The sequence below is a fragment of the Rhinolophus hipposideros genome (assembly GCF_964194185.1).
Source record: "Rhinolophus hipposideros genome assembly, chromosome: 1".
Lineage (NCBI taxonomy): Eukaryota > Metazoa > Chordata > Mammalia > Chiroptera > Rhinolophidae > Rhinolophus > Rhinolophus hipposideros.
In genome coordinates, this window is record NC_138047.1 from 5,204,917 (window position 1) to 5,224,524 (window position 19,608).

The 19,608-nt window shown below is 47.8% G+C and overlaps 1 protein-coding gene across 1 annotated transcript in view; it reads right to left on the reverse strand.

Annotated features, from left to right (window-relative positions):
- Window positions 1–4,433: 4,433 nt before the first annotated feature.
- ECHDC3 (enoyl-CoA hydratase domain containing 3) overlaps window positions 4,434–19,608 on the reverse strand; it is a 22,266-nt gene continuing 7,091 nt past the window's right edge. Inside the window, exons 4-5 of the mRNA XM_081054283.1 lie at window positions 16,958–17,158; window positions 4,434–11,305 (exon numbers count right to left, since the gene is read on the reverse strand). Coding sequence (XP_080910409.1) covers window positions 10,994–11,305; window positions 16,958–17,158 — 513 coding nt within the window. The 3' untranslated portion in view covers window positions 4,434–10,993. The remainder of the gene's footprint in view (window positions 11,306–16,957; window positions 17,159–19,608) is intronic.

Sequence of the window (19,608 nt, forward strand, 5' to 3'; positions counted from 1 at the left end):
TCAGGTGTACAAAACAATACAATAGTTAGACGTTTACACCTGTCACAAAGTGACAGCCCCCGCCCCCAATCTACCACTCTTCCGACATCGTTCAGTCGCCTCAGTTCCACTGACCCCATTCCCTGTGCTGCACTCCACACCTGGTGACTATACTGTGTTTCCCCCAAAATAAGACCGAACCAGAAAATAAGCCCTAGTGTGATTTTTCAGGATGACACCCCCTGTCATAAGCCCTAATGTGTCTTTTGGAGCAAAAACTAATATAAGACCCAGTCTTATTTTTGGGCAAAGACGGTATTAAACCACAGTCGACACCCATCACTATTCAGCTTCAGCTTCAGGTGCACACCGCACCTACACCGTCCCTGAAGTGGTCTCCCCAATAAGACAAGTGTCCATCTGACACCCCACAAAATCTCTACATTACTGATTATACTCCCCAAACTGTCCTTCGTATCCCCATGGCAATCTTGTGGTTACTGATGTGCCTTCTAATCCCCTCACCCTCTCCGTCATCCCCACCCTGCTACCATCTCGCAACCCCCAGTTTTTTGTCTATGTCTCTGAGACTATTTCTGATTAGCCTGTTCATTTGCGAATAGAAATTCATAAATGCTGCCTTTTAATATTAACAGCCCAGCACAGGATTAAAATTTCATTTCTGCCTCATTTTTGACTGATACACTAACTAGGCCAGATAATTATCTCTGGCAGTGGTTCTCAGCTGGTGGTGGCTTTGTCCCTCCTCTTCTAGGGGACGTTTGTCAATGTCTGGAGACATTTGTGGTTGTCACAACTTGGTGGGAGTGTGCCAGTGGCATCTGGTGGGTAGGGGCGGTGGAGGCTTCTAAACCTCCTGCACAGGACAGCCCCCACAGCAAGGTGTTGTCTGGCCCAAAACGCCCATAGTGCCCAGCGTGAGAAACCCTGATGTAAAGCCTTTCCTGTCATGACCGCCCCCAGAATAGACAATCAAGGAGCAATCTTTCTATTAATAGCATACTATGAGGTCAGCTGACTCTACAATTTAATAAAATTAAAATAAAAAGTAAACAACTATATTTATGAGCTTCTTCCTCTCCGCTGCCTCAGATGAACTGGCATCTAGCTAACTTTACTATATAACCTGCTAAATAAGTTACTTTTTTCTCAGGACTAACAAGCAAATGTAACTTTCCAGTGGCAGTAAGCTGGCAACAAGTTAATGAAGCAGCCAAGATTTCTATCCAGAGCTAAACTACCATTGCCCTCTGCTGGAGAGATTTATGAGTGCTGCTTTAAGTGTTCAGAACACGAAATAATTGACCCAGATCATTCTTATTTAGCAAGTATCTGGGACCACTGACATTTTTCTTTGAACTTGTGATTGCCTGAAAGGGCAGGGTTCATATTGCTTTATAGGATCAATTTCATTTTTTATATAGTACCCAAAGTTTAGACATTATTTGATAATTACATCCTCTGTAAGCACAAATTAATTCATGAAACAGTATCAAAGTATAATGATAGAAACAACAGAAGCAGATCCTAGGATGTTCTTTTCAAATTTTTGATTACTTAAAAACTATAGAAAGTTTGGAAAAAGTATAAAAAAGTAAAAGGAAGGAAGAAGAAAAATTATGTGTTGTCCTACTTCTAGAAAAAAAAAAAAGACTATTTACATTTTGGAATATTTTCTTCCAGTCCTTTTTCTAGGAACAAAGATGTTTTAAAATTGTTTTGTTGTTTGTTTTGCCCAGTTGTTACATACTATAGATAAAACTTTGTGTCCTTTTTTTTTTCTCTAAACACTTCATAATCGTTTTTCCATGTTATTATGGGCATTTTTTGTGCTGTGAGAAACATGCGGGTGTGTGATCCAGATTCCCTGTCCAGGGGAGGAGTTGGTGCTCTAGCTGCTGCCTTTGGCTGCCACCCCTCAGGGATCCCTCAGCTGCAGGGGGCCACCTAGACCAGGCTCTCACCCTTCCAGCACAGCCCACATCCGAGGACTGGCAGAGGCAGGTGTGAAGGCCCCGCCCTTTGACGCTGGAGCTCCCCAGGGGGTCGGCTGCAGCTGGACGTCTGCCTCTGCCCAGCTCTTCTTCCCTTCTTGTCTTCCACAGCTGTTTGCCGAGGGCACTTCCTAAATACATCCTGAATACACACGAAATTCCCTGTCAGCGTCTGCCTCCTAGAGAGCATTCCCTGTGTGACTGTAACTTCTAATTGTTTGAATGTAATACTCTGTGTATATGTTTTAAAACGTTGAACACGATTCCTCGAGTCCCGCAAGGGATGGTGGGCAGTATTCCCTGCAACTAAGATTGAACACAGCACCTTGAGTTGAGCTGCTGCTGAGCTCCCGGATGGCTCAGTTGGTTGGAGCGCAAGCTCTCAACCACAAGGTTGTCAGTTCGATGCCCCGAGTCCCGCAAGGGATGGTGGGCTGCCCCCCCTGCAACTAGGGCAACTGGACCTGGAGCTGAGCTACGCCCTCCACAACTTAAATGGCACCTTCCACAACTAAGATCGGAAGGACAACAACCTGACTTGGAAAAAAAAGTCCTGGAAATACACACTGTTCCTCAAGGGAACACTGTTCCTGTTCCCCTTTCCCAATAAAATCTTAAAGAAAAAAAAAAACCACTTGAACAGTACAGAAGGGTATTTGGTGCAAAAGTAAGTCTCCTCCCCACCCTCTTCCCCCTCCCCAGTTGTCCTTCCCAGAGACAAACACTACGATCCATTCGGAGTGTATCTTTCCAGGACTGGACTGTACACATACAAACATGGGTGTTGTGATGGTTCATTTTATGTATCCACTTGCCTGGTGACAGGATGCCCCTATGACTGGTGAAGCATTGCTTCTGGGGAGTGTGTCTGATGGCATTTGACTCGGTGAGCTGAGTAAAGAGGCTCGCCCTCCCCAGTAAGGGTGGGCCTCATCCAATCAGTGGAGGATCTGACTAGAACAAGAGCTGGAGGAAGGGAGGCCTCCCGTCTGACTGTGTGGAACACTGAGCGGCCTCAGGCTCCGGTTCCCAGGCCTTTGCCCCTGGACTGGAGCTGACACCATGGCCCTCTGGCTCTCAGCCTTTGAACGACAGCACTGACTTCCTGCATCTCCAGCTTGCCGACTGCAGACTGAGGACTTCTCAGCCTCCATAATTGTGTGAGCCAATTCCCTATAATAAAGCTCTTTTTAGAGACATCCATCCATCCAACTACCCTATTTGTTCTGGTTCTTTGGAGAACCCTAATACAAATACATATCACCTAAAAAGCTTTTCACTTTGAAATAATTCTAGATTTACAGAAGAGTTGCAGAGTTAATAGCTCCTTCACGTAGCTTCCTCTAATATTGCCATCTTACACCACTGTATTCACCACAATAAGAAATTAACAGTGGCCGTACTGTTAACCAAACTACAGATTTAATGCAGATCTCACAAGTTTTCCACGACTGTCCTTTTTGGGCAGTGTGGGATCTCGCGTTGCATTAAAGCATATCACTTTTAGTGGCTTCATAATATTCCTTCCAACAGAAGTCCTAGAATTACACACTTGTGTTGGACCCAAAGTAATTCTGTTTTTTGTTTGTTTAATACTAGGTAATATAAGTAACACGCCGGTTCACAGTTTCTTCATAAAGTTTGTTCTTAATTTCTGATTCTTTTTAGAGGGTATGACCATTTTTAAGGGTGCCGACTCAGGTTACCAAATGTCCTTCCTGCAGAATTGCACGTTCAGCCAGGAGCACAGCATTGCACCCTTTCCACCACCGTTTTGTCAGCAGGGATGACCTTTGATTCAACCTAAATAGGTATGTGCCGTTCCAATTCCCTCCTTCTAGCCTCTCGGGACAATTTTCCACAGGATCAGTCATGTCCAATGTCAAGTCTATGTTTATTGAATTTCAACTGATCTCTGGGACACGGCCCTCTGGAGGCCTCCATTCTCTTTCTGTCTGGGTTGCGTACTCTCCAGCCTCCTGCTCAGCTGTCACCCTGGGACTTCCCTTTGCTCTGTTTTGGAACTGACTTTGTGACTCTCCAGGGCTGGCATCTTAGCCTGGGTTCCTCCAGAAAGCAGAGCCTGAGCCCCAGGCTTGCATGCAGGTAGTTTATTTTGGGAAGTGACCTCGGGGAGCAGGAATAGGAGAGAGAAACAGGAAGGAAAGGCATACAAGGTGACAAAGTGAGTTGTGAAATAAGAGAAAATATAGATACTGGCCTCTGCCCCCCACTCCTGGCTCAGGTCTCCTGAGACCCTGTAATTTCCTCAGTGGTAAGAGCACCAGCTGCATCTCAGCAGTGCCTTTTGTTCTAATGAGGTGACTCTGGGATTCACTTCAAAATAGTTTGGGGGATGGGGAGGAGGGTAGGGCAGGTGATACGTGATTGGCCAGGACAACTGATGAATTATCCACTGATGATTATCAAAGCTGGGTACTGTGAACATGATACTTTATTACACATTCTCACAACTTTTCCATATATTTGAAGTTGTTTGTAATAAAAACTCCTTAAAAAACTATGCCATTCCAGGTTAGACTCAGTATCTGGTGTAGGGAAGGTGGGAGAGGGCGTATGAAGGTTGACATTGAAGCTGACGAATGACAGGAGCTCCAGACGTCTCCAGGGGCTTTCGTGGGTTAAGACAGTGCACTCTAGGGGCAAAGAAAACAGTCCGTTAAGAAAACTGGCACTTTCTTCCAACACCAGCTAGTTCAAGACTTTCCAAGGCTGACTTGTCATTCACGGTGAGAACCTGTCGTCTCTAAAAAGTCAGTCCCAGTGATGATTTCACAAAGTTCTCCATAATTTATTTTAAAAAGAAACAGAGAGAATCAAGCTTGAAATGCATCTTTAAAGGAAAGGAGAGGCATGATGCCAAAAGATGAGCTGTTCATTAGAGGCTGGCCATTTGTCTAAATTCTCTGTGCATGCCCAGGGCGGCTGTCAGCGCAGCAGCATTTAAGTGGGATTATCAGAGCTTTTCGCTGCTGCAATGATGGATAGTTTCCGAGTGGAACCTCTTCTCCTCACAATGACCAGGCATGATATTGAGTAAAATAATGGTCGGCAAGAACATCAGCAAACCCCTAATGAGAGGCTGTTGACAGAAAAATTGCTCTAACATTCATCAAAAAGCCAATAAATGTCAAGGAAGGGACTGGAGATACAGCAGCTCATAAATTCCTTCTCAAAGGGCCTCCAGAGGGGAATTTGGGACAACACCAGCTCTACCTTCATTCTGAACGTTGCTAATCAAATTCCAGGTAGCTCAGAACAGTTACGGGCGGTGGGCTTATCCAGGTGGCGTATGGAGGGTGTGTCAGGGGGGAGGCTGCTCCAGCTGTTGGCGGGAGGGTCCTGTTTGGACCAGGACTGGCGATGTCCCTATCTTTTGAGTCATGTAGACCTCGTCACAGTTTGTGGTCAACTCGGAGTCAAGACCCCTCCCAGCTGAAAAAACCAAAGCTTTATATAGATGATCCCATTGGCTCAGCAGGGAGTCACAACTGGTTTTCCCTCGAGTTCTGTAACATGTATTGCCTATGACATTCATTTAGGAACCAGTGCTTTTGCTGCCTAGGAACAGATCTTCTGTTGGGAAATCCTGTTGGCACGTTTTTGTTAGAGGAGGGATGTCCACTGAGTGGCTAGGGTGACCTGTCTCTTCATTGAGTTAGGGTTCCTGCAAAGGCAGACCCCAAATCAAGGACTGGACGAAGGTGGTTTATTTGGAAAGCGATCCCAGGAAGCACAGAGAGGACGTGGGCCCAGGTCAGGTAGCAAAGGAGAAAAGCCAGGAAACTCTGCAGTTGACCCATTTGACCTCATATAACCTTATACCTCTTTAGGGGCCCTGTCTCCAAATATAGTCACAGTGGGGCTAGGGCTCCAACATAGGAATTTGGGGGGAACACAATTCATTCCATAACACGGGGAAGCTCTTACCCGTGTCACCTGCCCACCACAGCTGCAGGTGAGATGGAAGTGAGTCATGGGGAAGGGTTGGGGGGTGGGTCATCAGCAACGTGACTCCACATGTGTAATTTAATCCTTTCAGTCACTCAGGAGCTATGTGTTGTCATCATCCCTATTATAACCATGAAGAAACTGAGACCCAGAGGTGAAACAACTGGCCCCATGTCACACAGCTGTCTCAGGGGTAGGCTCGGAGGCAGCCCAACTATCTGATTCTTGTCTCCTGATAACTATTTTGTATTTGAATTTTAATATGGTCATGACTTACCTCGTCTCCTAGATTAATTTCCTGGAGGGTCAGAATTGTCTTGTACTTTAAAAAACACCCATCCCCTAGTGCTTAGCACAGTAACAAATGAGACAATTTTGGTTTAAGCTTCAAAGAAGCGTATTAACCACTTCAGTGATGCCTTGAAGAGCATATCTATTGATATTTTCATCCCTTGCCAACCAACCATGTATGTCATATATCATTCTATGTGAAGATCGTTTTATCTCCAGCAGTGTATGCATTTGGAGACCAGAACATGCTTCAGCTATGCTTTAAAGAAAGCAAACAGGCTTCACAGAACACCGGGTCTGATTTCATCCCAAATCTTGACTTCCATTTACAAAGAGATGCTTACAGCTTCCCTGGACCTACAATGAAAACACTGAGGTAATTCATGTTCTGCTCAGCTATTTAACTTTCCAGAACTGGTTTAGAAAATATGGCCTAAGAATTTTTAAAAACCTGTCTGTATTGCATCCTGCACGGGGAAGTGTGCCGTGGCCACATGGAACTGGGCCTAACAAGTCTGCTCTGCTGGTCAGGGTCGAGACTCTGAGAGTTAGAAAACAAAACGCCACAGAAGTGGATGAGGGTGGGTGTGGCCCTGCCGGGATGCACACGTTTTTGGGGGCAGCCAGCATGCCACACAAGACTGTGCATTAAGAACAGTAATTTAATGGGCTTCTGCACAATAGCGGTATCTGCAAAGCGACGCACTGTGGCCGTCACTCACCTCCGAGCAGCGCAGAGGGTGCAGGACGCCTCGGCAGGCATCACACGCCCTGCCCCAGAGCGGGGCCACCGGGCCTTCTGAGCCGCTCTCCAAACAGGCTGCATGATACCCAGGGGTCTTTGCAATTCTCAGACCACGTTTCCTAACTCAGCTTTAGGAAGTTTCATAACTGACCAAAATGTGCTCCTTACTAGCTGTGTGATGACGGGCAAGTCATTTAATATCTTGCGTTTTCATTTCTCATCCGTGCAAGGGGGTTAACAAAGCCTTTCTCTTAGAGCTCTTGTGAAGAGTAAAGTATTACTACGTGCAAGATGCTTAAGATGGTGCCTGGCAGGAGCAGTCACCACACAGATCGAAGCACTGATAAGCTCTAGATCACACTCCTTGTTGACCAATACTTTGTATTCTTTTGCTAAATTCCTAGAAATGCCACCTCAGTTACAGAATTTGGGAAGGTAAATATTGAAAACATACAACATAAAATGGAAAGTTTTCTTAAATGTGTGAAAACATACTTGCCAATTGTTTTGAGGGTTTGTGCTTGAACATTCCTGCGAGGCAGAGGGAGATCCGAAGGAAATAACAATATAAGATCACTAAGGTGATGGAACGCTGGGTATGCACACCTCCTAACGCCTGAGTTACCCTCTTCCCTATTTCCCTGTGGGACAGCCACCTCCCCTACCTGGGGGCCACCGTGGGCTAGACCGGCCATCCTGGGGACACTGTAGGCACAGCATGGGTGGCCTGCTGCTTTTCCTGGGCCTCTGTGTAGGGCCTGAAAAAGAAGCTCTGAGCTCCAAAGTATGAAAGAAAAACCTTGCAAGACTGAAATTTAATATTTTATTAACTGTAACGCATCAACTTCAGTGATGTTGAATTTAACTCTTGCCTACTTGACAATTGCCAAGAAACAATCATTGTTAATTAATCAAATATTTATAGACAATTTTAAAAAGCAAATCATTCAACTCCCTTCCCTAAAGAGAAGAATTATATTTCGTGTGGAATATGGGAATATTCTGATGTTTAATGTGATATAAGGTGGGGCTTCCAAAGGCATGAGCACCGAGGACTGATGAAGCCCCCAACCCTGCCCAAGTGGCAGATTTTAAGAGGTTTCTGAAGGTGCTCGGGTCTCCTCACGTTCTTCTCCAAGCCAACAGTGATTGCCCACAATTTCATCACAGAGGCCGTATTGCCTCAATGTTTAAATACAGCTACTGCTGGAGACAAATCTGTCACTGCCACCCTCACGTAGGAGCTCACATATTTTAGCATGCAGCAGAATTACTTGGAAATCTTCTTTAAAATGCATATTTTTGCACCCCCGACTCAGAATTGGAGATTCAGCAGGTTTGGTGAGGCAGCCGGGAATCTGCATTGGGAAAGTCCATGGCCCGTCATCCAGGGGCCACACTTTGGAAATGCTGCTCTTAGTCCAGTGGGTTTTCAGAGGAAGGAGAGAGGAAAGGGGTAATGCACCTTGACAAAAGGAAGGGTAACTGCCAATTCTGACAGAGACCTGTCTGGTGTGGGGTCTCAGCCATGCCGTCTTCACAGGGTCCTGGTGTGGCCTGAAAAGCCCTGTGATGGGTTTCTCATTCTTAGCTGTAATCAGATGTTTTCAATGTACTGTTTACCACTTCTCAGGGTAAATACCCATTTTGTCCAATTGTAAAAGAGCATTTTCTGTGAACAAAAGCTTCCTGTTTCAAGTTTCACAGCATGTTTCCCGATCCCAGCATTGTAGGCTCACGAATGTTAGAGGACAGAGTGTCCAGTGGCATCATTTTGATGACTTGGAAACAGCACCGACAGAGTTACGTCACCTGCACACGTGACACAGACAGGTGATGGCAAACCTGGGACCGGAACTCCATATTCTTCGTGTTCAAACACGTGTGTTTCTTGAATCCTCTTTGGTAAGCAAAACCATGATGCCCTGGCTATGCCATTTCTGATTGTCGTCTGTCTGTCCAGACTGGAACGCCATCTTGTCGGTATGTTGGGAGGTGTACAGTATGGTAGCCAGGAGCACAGGCTTCAGAATCATACAGGTCCAAACCCGCGTGGCAAATGCCTTAGCTTCTCTAAGCCTCCTAGATACGGGGGGCAGGGAGAGCACTGCATAGGGCTGCCTGGCAGGAGCTAGGCTCATTAAATCACCATGTGCTCGCCTTGCAACCCCCCCAAATTCACTGGTGTAAAGTTAATCAGGCATTCACTCCATTTGCCATCAGAATGGGTCTTTCACCCAGGTGAGCAGGAGTGAGCACCCTTTTCACTGAGTTTCTAGCCCCTGCACTGCTGGGCTGAGCTCGGCAAAGCTCCCCGAGAAGTAAATGGTAGAGAGGGAAAGACAAACACAGCAGACTTTCCAGAGGCACTCATCACATGTGGTTATTAGAAAATGTTCATTCAATGTCCCAGTGGAAGAAAGCAGAGATACAAATTAACCCCAAATTTATATTTGCCTTGGGATGAATTATGTGACATCGGAGGGTGGGTAGCAGACTTTCCTTCTGGGTTATTTTCTGCACAGGCCACTATGAAGATTTATAGCTAATCCCTGAGGGCACGTCAGCTCACAGGCTGGGAAGGCAGCCCAGAGGCCTGAGGAGGTGGTGTCGTGCCGCTCACACAGACACTGCAGAGTTAACTTTTGCTTTTTATTTGCCAAACTGTGAGATGCTTTTGTTACTTTCTCCAAGGCCCAGAGAGTTTATAACACCCTCTCTGCACTGTGTGCCCTGACAACTGCCAAACAGTGGCTGCCACCGCGGGCCACCTGGACAGAAGGTGCAGTGGGGGCCCCACGGACAGCACTGTTTTGCTCAGACCACGACAGCCCATCTTTCATGATCTAGGTTGGAGCTGCAGCCAGCTCCGTATTAGCTTCCATTAGCAGTCTGCTGGTCATCAAATCCAGAGTCCCCTGCACACTGGCAACGCTCGTCTCGGTAGCAAGGAGTACCTGGCCCATTATTTTGTGTGGAATGCGAACATGGAGCGGAAAAGTCATTTCTTCAAGCTGGCCCCACACCAGCCCAGGCTCTCCTCACGGTGCTGTGGCCAGGAGAAAGAGCGTCTGTGGCTTTACCAGGCAGATGGCGTTTGGAACCCCACTCGCCCCACTCCCTGCTGTTTGGAGCAAGTGGAAGGTGGACATCGCTATAGGACCTGCTCCACTGGCTTCGCTGAGGACGAAGGAGGTGCACAGCACATGCCAGGCGCCAGTCGACAGGAGCTCTAATGACCTTTGAGCCCAGAAGGAGCACTCTTAGAACAAGCTCCTCCTTTCCAGGAAAACACGCTTTTTCAACTTTCTAAACTGGCAAGGAAAAGCTGCCAGTCAGGCACCTACCATACGTCTATCAGCACAGGCAAAGAAAGAAAAAGTTAGCTGAGTTTTCTTTTCCAGACAGCTGGTTGGGAAGATAAAATTACCAGTATCTTTAAACATTTAATCTTTTAAAATGACAAAAGATGATTCTAAAGCCGTAGGCATGGTTATTTCTCAGCAGAACCAAGAAGATATTCAGTGTGGAGAATATCTTGTGGAGATTTGAAATGCTCTTCGTGTCTTGGGGAAACAGCACGACCTCCACCTTGGGGGCCATTTCTGAGAACAGAGGCAGGCGGCATCCTTCTTTCACACCTCAGTTTATCGTCACCTTCTCCCATGTCAGGGTGATCCTTCACTGAAGGTCCCGTGAAAGAGTATATCAAATGCCAGGCTTTCTATCGTAGCTGGCCCCGCGAAGGTGCTCACGACCTTCAAATTAGTATTTCCTGTGAGTCTCCGTTTCATCCTTTCCCCACGGACTCATGGCCGTTAATACAGACCCCAGACAGTGAAACCAATCCTAATGTTACAGAAGCAGACTGTCTCCTGTTATCATCACAAGGCAGCAGTGGTGGTTGGGGGTCAGACAGCAGGGAGTGGGGGGCGGTCCTGAGAGCTACCCACTGGGCTCACTCGCCCTCCATCCCTCTGAGAAGGCCGGCTCAGTGTGACCAGATGGGTTTTCTCTTTTGAATGAAGGCCTTGATTCCCTCCTGCCCATCCCGCAAAGCCACGTTGTCCACCATGGTCTGGCAGGTGAGGTGGTAGGCTGTTCTAAGGTCCTGGGGCAGTTGCTTGTAGAAGGCAGCTTTGCCCAGAGACACCACAGGCCGGCTCAAGGAGGAGATCTTTGTTGCGATTCTCATGGTCTCTTCCTCCAGCTGCTCCTCCGGTACTACTCTGCTGAGCAGCCCGTGGAGCAAGGCCTTCTGCGCAGTGATGGGCTCCCCAGTAAAAAGCATTTCTAAGGCGACCTGGGGGCGGAAACATGGGCGATTGTTAAGGCACTCCCCTTCTGAGCCACTGCCTCTGAAGTCCCACCCTCTCCTTTCACTCTGCTCAGACAGTCGGCATCCCCACTTCTCTACAACCCCGGCCCAGTTATCTGCTTCCTCAAATAACGCGTCATCCATCACCTCTACCGTCTCCAATACCCGTACTCCTGCCAGGAACAGATGGGATCTCTCCAGGAGCAAGGGGGGGGGGACTGTTCGTGTCCTCACGCTCCTTCTCCAGAGCTGAGCTCCCAGCCCTGCCGAGACAGGAGATTCGAGCTGCCTCTTTCAAGGGCCAAGCACAGGACAGCGGCCACATCTGATGGGAGGAAACCGAAAACGCCCAGCGCCTCCCACAAACCAAAGCAGTGGCTGCTTCCCAGAGGAGGGAAGTGTTCAGAGAAGCCACCAGCTGGGTCTGATGTGAGAGAGCAGGCTCCGTGTCCCAGAGAGAGGGGGTGGGAGGGGCAGTGAAAGAGAATGCCTTCTAGGAACAGACAGGGCCTGGTGGATTGTAACCTACAAGAAGCGGACGGATGCCCTCTTTCCCTCTGCAGCCCTCTCCCCCAATTTCGGAGGCCTGCAGAAAGGGGGAGCACCCCATCCTCACTCTACAGTCTCTTCTATTCTATGGCCTGCACGTATTGTGCCTCGACTCTGTAAGTCTACACAGCCCAGCTTCTGAAACGCAAATGTACGATTAAGAAGAGGGTGTCCAGATGCACAGGAAACAGCGGGCAGACATACCTCTCCTCTCCCTGCCCCCTGGTTTCCTCTCCTGCAGCCCCGCTGGCATCTTTGCTGCTCTGAACATGCCACCACGCTGTCACCTCAGTCCTTGTACTTGGCTGTTCCCTCGGCCTGCAATGCTCTGTCCCCACGTGTCCTCAGGGCTCTGCTCACATGTCACCTCCTCAGCGAGGCCCTCCATGACCACCCTATTCCAATCACACATCAACCCTCAGCACTCTCCCCCTTTCTGGCTGTATTTTTATCCTTTGCCCTTTCATCATTTAACAGGCTATGTTTTACACATTTGCTTGTTTATTGTGTTATCGCCTTTGCTGGCATGTAAGCTCGACTTTATTTGTTATCGTTCTGTTCATGTCTCTCTCCAGCACCAGAAGAGTACCTTGCACATAGCAGGTGCCTACTAAATACTTATCGATGAGCGATTTAGTGAATAACTGGATGAAGGCAGACAGTAGAGCAGAAGCGACACTATAGTTCTTTGGAGGCTCGGTCAGAGGCGACACTGCTTCCATCTGGCTCTGTCCCTTGGAGCTCAGCCTGACAAGCCCAAGCCACACGGAGGGGCTGTGCTGTGTCCCAGCTGAGGTCCCCCCTGAGAGGCAGGCTCAGCAGCCAGACACGTGAGTGCAGAGCCCTCAGGTGACAGCCCCTAGCTGTCACCCCCCATCTTCAAGTCTTCCCAGCTGAGGCCACAGACATGTGGAGCACAATAAGCTTTCCAACCAGAGCCCTGACCAAATCGCAGACTCGTGAGCTAAAAAAATCGCTGTTGTTGTCTTGAGCCCCTAAGTTGTGGGTGGTTTGTTGTGCAGTGGGAGACGAGCTGAAGATGTAAATTTGCAGTCCTTACCATTTAGAGCATAGCTGCTCAGTCTCGGGGCCACTGACTGGACCAGCTCACGTGTTGTGTGATTTGCCCTGTGCACGGCATGGTCAGCAGCCTCCCTGGCCTCTGTCCACGGGGTGGTAGTGGTGCCCCCTCCAACTTGTGACCATCCCAAGTGGCTGCAGTCGTTGCCAAATGTCTCTGGGGGCCAGTATTGCTCCCGGGTAGAACCACCGATTTAGGTGGTGGTTTAAGTCAGGAGAGTAGGTGGTGCTTCCTCCAGCCTGGCGCCTCTCCCGCGAGTCCCGACGACCAAGAAGGTCTCAGTGCGATTAAAGCTGCTCACGAAAGAAGTCTGACTGGCGCAGGGTCGGGGCTGGAGCTCCCTAAGTCACCGCGCCTCGTCTACGCCCCTCTCTGGGCCTGTTTCCCCGCCTGCCTAGTGGGCACTGCTGTTTAGCACCACGTTGAGTTTCGGGGACTCACCCAGACAGACTGGGTAACAGAGTGGCGTCCCTGAGGAGAAAGGCTGCGTGTACAATGCATCGTCAGCACCTTCTTCACTTCCTGTTTCCGTTTCTATGTAGTGGGTCCCCAAACTTCAGATGAGAGAGAAGAAAATGCCTGCTTTTTCCTTAACAACCCTTGTCCCCTTTTAGGGGACACTTCTTGGGTCCCCCTAACAAGTTGGTGATTGGACACTTCCTTCTCCCGGGATATTTGCATTAAAAGCAACAACAAGGACTGGGGGCCAAGGCTCACTGCGGAAGCAGTTGGACGTGGGTGTGGAGTGGAGAATGCCCCTGAGCTCACTTCCTCTAACTACAAGACGACTTAACCCTCTGAGTGTGTTTCTCATCGGAAGGCCGGGAACAGGCCCAGCATCGTCCTGCACGGCTGTGAAGAGGAGCAGCTCCTCCTGCAGAGCTGGGCTCAGCGAGCACCTAGTAAGCGCTGTGACCGTCCTTCACATGCCTGTCCTGCTGGGAATTTGGATGAATCTCTAATGCTGTGTTTTAGGAACCATGGCCCCTGAAGGGGGTGACCATTTAAAGCAGAGGGGTCGTCCGGGTCTGCTGCAGTCACACTTAGGACGAGCGCCAGCTGGCGGTGGCGGTGTCATCAGGGGCTGTGTGCGGCGGGGCTCACCAGCTGCGGATCCCAGGGCCGACAGAATTGACTGGGAGACCTGAGGTAAGTCCCGCACCTCCAGGCCCTCCTGAAAGTCGGGGTGTTGAGCTACGTGTCCTCAAAGGCGCCAGGGCCGCGGGTCTCCCGTCTGACGGCCACGGAAGCCACTGATAGAGCGCAGGCCCTGATGCCGCCGCCTGGGGCGCCGCGCCCCGCGTGGGTGCAGGCTCTGCGGGGGCCTGCGCGCCAACCAGCAGCAATGCGGTAGCACGCTTTCCAGCGTCACTTCCAGCTCTAATGAGCCGGTGAGGAAATCAGGTTCTACAGATACAGGTACCCTGGGTAAGGAGGTGGAAGCGAGCGTTCCGACCGCAGAGAAACGACTGCTTTGGGACAAGGAGTTGGGACCCTTCCTGCGCGCTCTCGCGTGCCAACCACCTGAGGCACTGGCTCCACGTCTGAGCAAGGCCAGCTCTGGTGGGGACGGGAGCAGCTGCACCAGGCAGGTCGCTTATATGGAGCAGTGAAGATGCACTAGTTAACTCATGCCAGAGGCGAGACACATTTACAAACCTGGGAAATTATTCATGCCCAGGCCCACTCTGGCTTGAACACAAGGGCTGCACGCTATCGTTTTGCTCCCAAGCAGACAACAGCTGAGCAGTTCCTGTGGTGACCAGCAGAGGGCACTGGTGACCCTCACATGGGGCCTTAGCCCACGGGAAAGGGCTGCGCTTCCCCACACCGCCAGTGTGCAAAGCACCTGCTTGCTTCCCTGTGGTTGTGCACGGGGACGTGTGCCCACCACCCACACAGGCGGCGGGCCTGTGTTTGAGTGTGTCGTGTGGCTGCAGTCAAGCAATGACCACAGGCAGGTTTATTTTCTTCCAGTTTATATTGTGAATGCCTAGTTTTCCTCCTAAAGGGGGCCACCCAGGTGAGATACGTAGTCCAGAAATCAGGCAAAGGCCTTAAGGTCCGACAGACTTTCCCTCCCACTAAAATCCCGTTACCAGTACTGCGATTCCAGCTCATTAGTATCGACCTCAAATCATACTTCTGCTTCACGCTTCCAAGTAGCCCAAGTTAATGAGCCCCGTGCACAAGAACATCTGTTACACCTCGGGACCACTTTCTCCGCTGACTAGGGAAAAACTCTGAAGACTTCAAAACAAGAAAGCTACAACTTGAGCGATTCAGGACAGGAGCACAGATTGGGGACCTGAGTGGGACAACAGCGGAGGCTCTCCACCAGTCTCCAGAGTGGGCCTGGCCATTGCACAACTGTCTGTGGGCGGAAAGAGTTACTTTGGTTCTTACGATGTCCTTGGCCCTCAATCTCTCACACTAGAAAATTACACAACTGGTTCTGAGAATTGGGCTTCTTAGGCAGTAATGTTCTTGCACATTGCCCCCCCCCTTTTTTCCCAAAAACAAATTCAAAAATTGACAAATATGATGTTTAAGTTTCTAGCATTCAATTATAGGCCTTGATTTTAAGTTTGTATGTTTTAAGAAAGAATGGATTCTTATCTGGACAATACAGCAATCATGATTAAGGTTTCAAATGCCTTAACGTGGAACCTTCTAGAATGTCAGAGGTTAAAGATAAGCAGTGGCAGGTAGGCTAACCAGACAACCACCTTTCACTAAGCAAAAGGCCTCATGATTTGATTTGCACAATCATAAGGCAGTTTATTAATAAGCTCTGGCAATGTTCATAATGCATTTTAATTTAATGTACTGGTACAAAGTAGGGGCTTAAGAAATATTTATTGAATTAATATATATACATATTTAAAGGAAATGTGTATCCTGACAGGATCAACACATCGGGTCTGAGGACATTGTAGCAAGCTGAGTGTTTTGACAGGTTACCTTTTGCAGTGTGGAGCCCACGTTCAGACAGTTTTCCTACATGTGTGTTTGCAGGTATCTGTCTTCAGAATGTCCTCAAAAACACACACCTCTGTAAAAACTAATGAGGAAGCACCATGAAAGAAAGGAGTGCTTCCCCAAATACCTTGGTCCTGGGGCTCGATTTCCCTTGGGTCTCATTTCTTTGGTGCCTCGGGCACATGAGCAACTGCTAATTTTCATAGTTGATGCTAAAATGTCTATGGTATTCTAGAAAGCAGTTTAGTTCCCTGCTTGCCATGGTGGCATATGACTCCGCCAGCCCCCCACATTTTTTTAAAGCAGATTTCCAAGTGGGAATGAGGAAGTATTTTGTCTAAAACAAGGAAACCACTGATTTTTACTTAAGAGATGTGCAGTAAATATTATTTTATGACATTAGGAAAGAAGACAGCTCTGTGAAGAAAATGACTTCACTGTGGTTAGTAATGACAAAACCGCGTTTATAATGTGGCTCCTTGTGGGCAGACAACACACCAGGCACAGGATGTTCATGCTCCTGAAATACAACCGTCACACAGCTGACGTACTCAGTCGATCAGCTGAAAGTACTTTCAGTCCTTTCTGGAACAAGACAGACTGTTGGCAAATGATAAGCCAGTGACACTCGTATCCTAGCCTTTTCATACTGGCATGTGTCACCGTGCTACTGTATCTCATGGGCAAGCGTTCAGTGCAACAAAACTGAGTCTCAACAGCATTTCAAGTAAGATTACAAAAAAAGAGTGTGCCTTTATGAAAACAAAGCAAACAAATCCAAAACCCTAACTGGCCACCACTGAGAGGCAGGCAAGAGGGAAACGCGTGATGACAACGTGAAGTGCACTGTGGGAAGCTGCCTGTTCCCTCCCCAGCATGAGACTTTAGGACTCTGCGGCCTGTCAGCCAGCCATGCTTTGGGCAGAATGTCCTGGTTCACACGGCACTTTAACAAGCGAATTCTGGAACGGACCTCACAAGCAATGGAGGGTTACAACCAGACGGGGGCCGAGGGGGGTAATTACCTTTCTGGGTACCGCTCTCCCCAAGGCCACCCCAGGGGTAGAGCAGAAGAGCCCGATGTTCACGCCCGGAGTGGCAAACGAGGACTTGTCACTGGCCACAGCAATGTCACAGCTGGCAACCAGCTGACACCCGGCCGCGGTAGCCAGGCCATTCACCATGGCAATCACGGGGACGGGGTGGCTCTGGATCTGCATCATGACCTGAAGGAGCAAACACCCAGTTCACGTCCATCCTAGAGTGCGGTCTGCACCACTGCTTACCGTGTCATGTGCTTTTGCCGTTTCAGGGGGCTTCGCAATATGCATCCTGTGCCAAATATTATGAAAAAGGGTAAACAAAGGCACAAAGAGAACTTGCATTAAATATCGACTGTGAACCAGACTGTGCCATGTGGTCTTCCTGAGAACCCCAGGAGGAAGGAATCCTATTTTACACCAAGACATGAAGGCTTAGAGAGGAAGGAACTGGCTGAAGGCCACGAGATCCATAGATTGGGGCTGTGGGTCTGAACCCCCACCCATCCAACTCCCAGGCCCTCGGCTGTCCACCCAGCACGATGCCTCAGGGAGGTTACAGTCCCCTCCTTCTGTTTCCCTAGCAGCACCACTGTACAGAGCTGATTTGATCTCTGGAGAACACACAGTTCTGTTCTCAGCGAGCCTATGCGGGGCTCTTGTGTTAAAAGTCTGAAACTGGTATTTGGAACTTCCTTGAAAAATGAAGGTGGAAAAGGGACTGGAAGGCAATTTCCATAGTAATTACTTCTCAAATTACCACCATGAATACTGTTTCAATTCTGTTCAAATAATGGGGAACAGTCTGCTGCCATCAAAGCAAACAAAATTCCTAGAACAGTGCCATGGCACAGGGAGGGGAGCTGGACACTTGTCTCTGCGACACCCCCCTTCCCCGTGTCAGTCTCCAGAACTGTAACTTATTTTTCAGCTTATGAAATAACTTGGTTTATTTCTCCATTTTTTCATGACACCCTGCACAGATTGTGTTGCTATGGTAACTTCAATTTATAAATGGTTGCTCTTTGAACCCTGGCAGGGAGGGAGGCGAGGAGGACAGGAGCTGCATCTGGGCTTGTTTCCCATGATGACAACTCAAGGAAAAACGACCTTCATTGATTTGGCCCAAGGAACTTACATTTTGTATTCGTAAACATTTGGTATTTGTCAGCTGTTATAAAATATCCAATTATACATTTAAGGATATGATATCATCTTTTATGGTAGTGATCTTGGCTTTTTTGGGGGGGTCACCTTTTGAGAATCTGACAAATCCTAATGACCTCTCCCCAGAAGAATGCACATAGATAAACCTATACCCCAAACTGTTCATGGATTGAGGGGGTTCATACACTCTAGGTGATGATGGGATGGCTAGTGACAGAGCTCATTCACAGTGAACTGCGGAAACAAGGAGAAGAGCACACAAGAATTTCAGAAGTCTTACTGCACAGAAAGAAAATTTTTTTTAAATTTTTTTGTTTTAGAAATTTTTTGTTTTAGAAATTTTTTGTTTTAGCTTTGAGTGTCACCTGTCACCTAATGAAGTGCAGTTACTTAAGAAAAGTCAACTGACGGTAATTAGAGTTAAACAGTGTCCTGTCTGCCACCTACAAAGGGCTAGGATTCCATACAACCTGGTGTGAAAATACTGAGGCCAGTATATGTATCCAGTATATGTATATACAACATTAAAAAGAGTCCTGCCTTTGATCTAGGAATTGTACTAATAAGAAATAATCTGAAACAGGGTAAAAAGCTTTCTGGGTAAATATGTTCATCAAATCATCACTATAATAATACAAAATATATAGATAATATAAATATGTAGAAATAAGTAAATGGCTCTATAAAACTAAACCATATCCATTTAATGGGATGCTGTGTTCTCAATTAAAATGAAATTTATACAATGACAGTATAATCGTACCTACATATGATTATTCAAACAAATAGGTATATGTGGAAAAATGATTAAAAAGAAAATATAATGAATGTTTTTATTAATTATAGCTCTCTCTGGGTAGTTTGATCATAGTACAGGTATGAGTAATTTATTTTTTTCCTTTTGTTTTTCTAGATTTTCAAAACTTTCTGTAATAAGTATTATTTTATAATTAGAAAATATTTTAAAGTAAAGTTAGAGAATAATTCAGAAAGGGAACCTAGAGAATAAAGCAGCTGGATAATCAATCCCTTGATAGTCAATAATTGATTATATTTCTCTCATTTTTTTTTTTTTTTAAATTTTTTTTTTTTGGTTGTTTGAGAGCCCACTGGCCCATGTGGGAATCGAACCGGCAGCCTTCGGAGTTAGGAGCACGGAGCTCTAAACCCTGAGCCACCGGGCCGGCCCCTCTCTCATTTTGCCTCCTGAATTAAGTACTTATTTTGGTCCGGCCTACTCCAGAATGTGACATAGATTTAACTCTGCCCTAACCCCATTGAACAGCACTGCTGGGCGTTCCACATGATGCCCCAAAGTGAGGGCCCTGTCCCACTGCCATTTCAGTGGTGGGTGTGAGGAGAAGGAGAAGAATGTCCTCCTGCACCTTCAAACTTCCAGGGGCAAAGGAAGGAGACAGGGATGGGTGTGTGAAAGCCACCGCATCAGCTAACAGAGGCGACCGTCACTC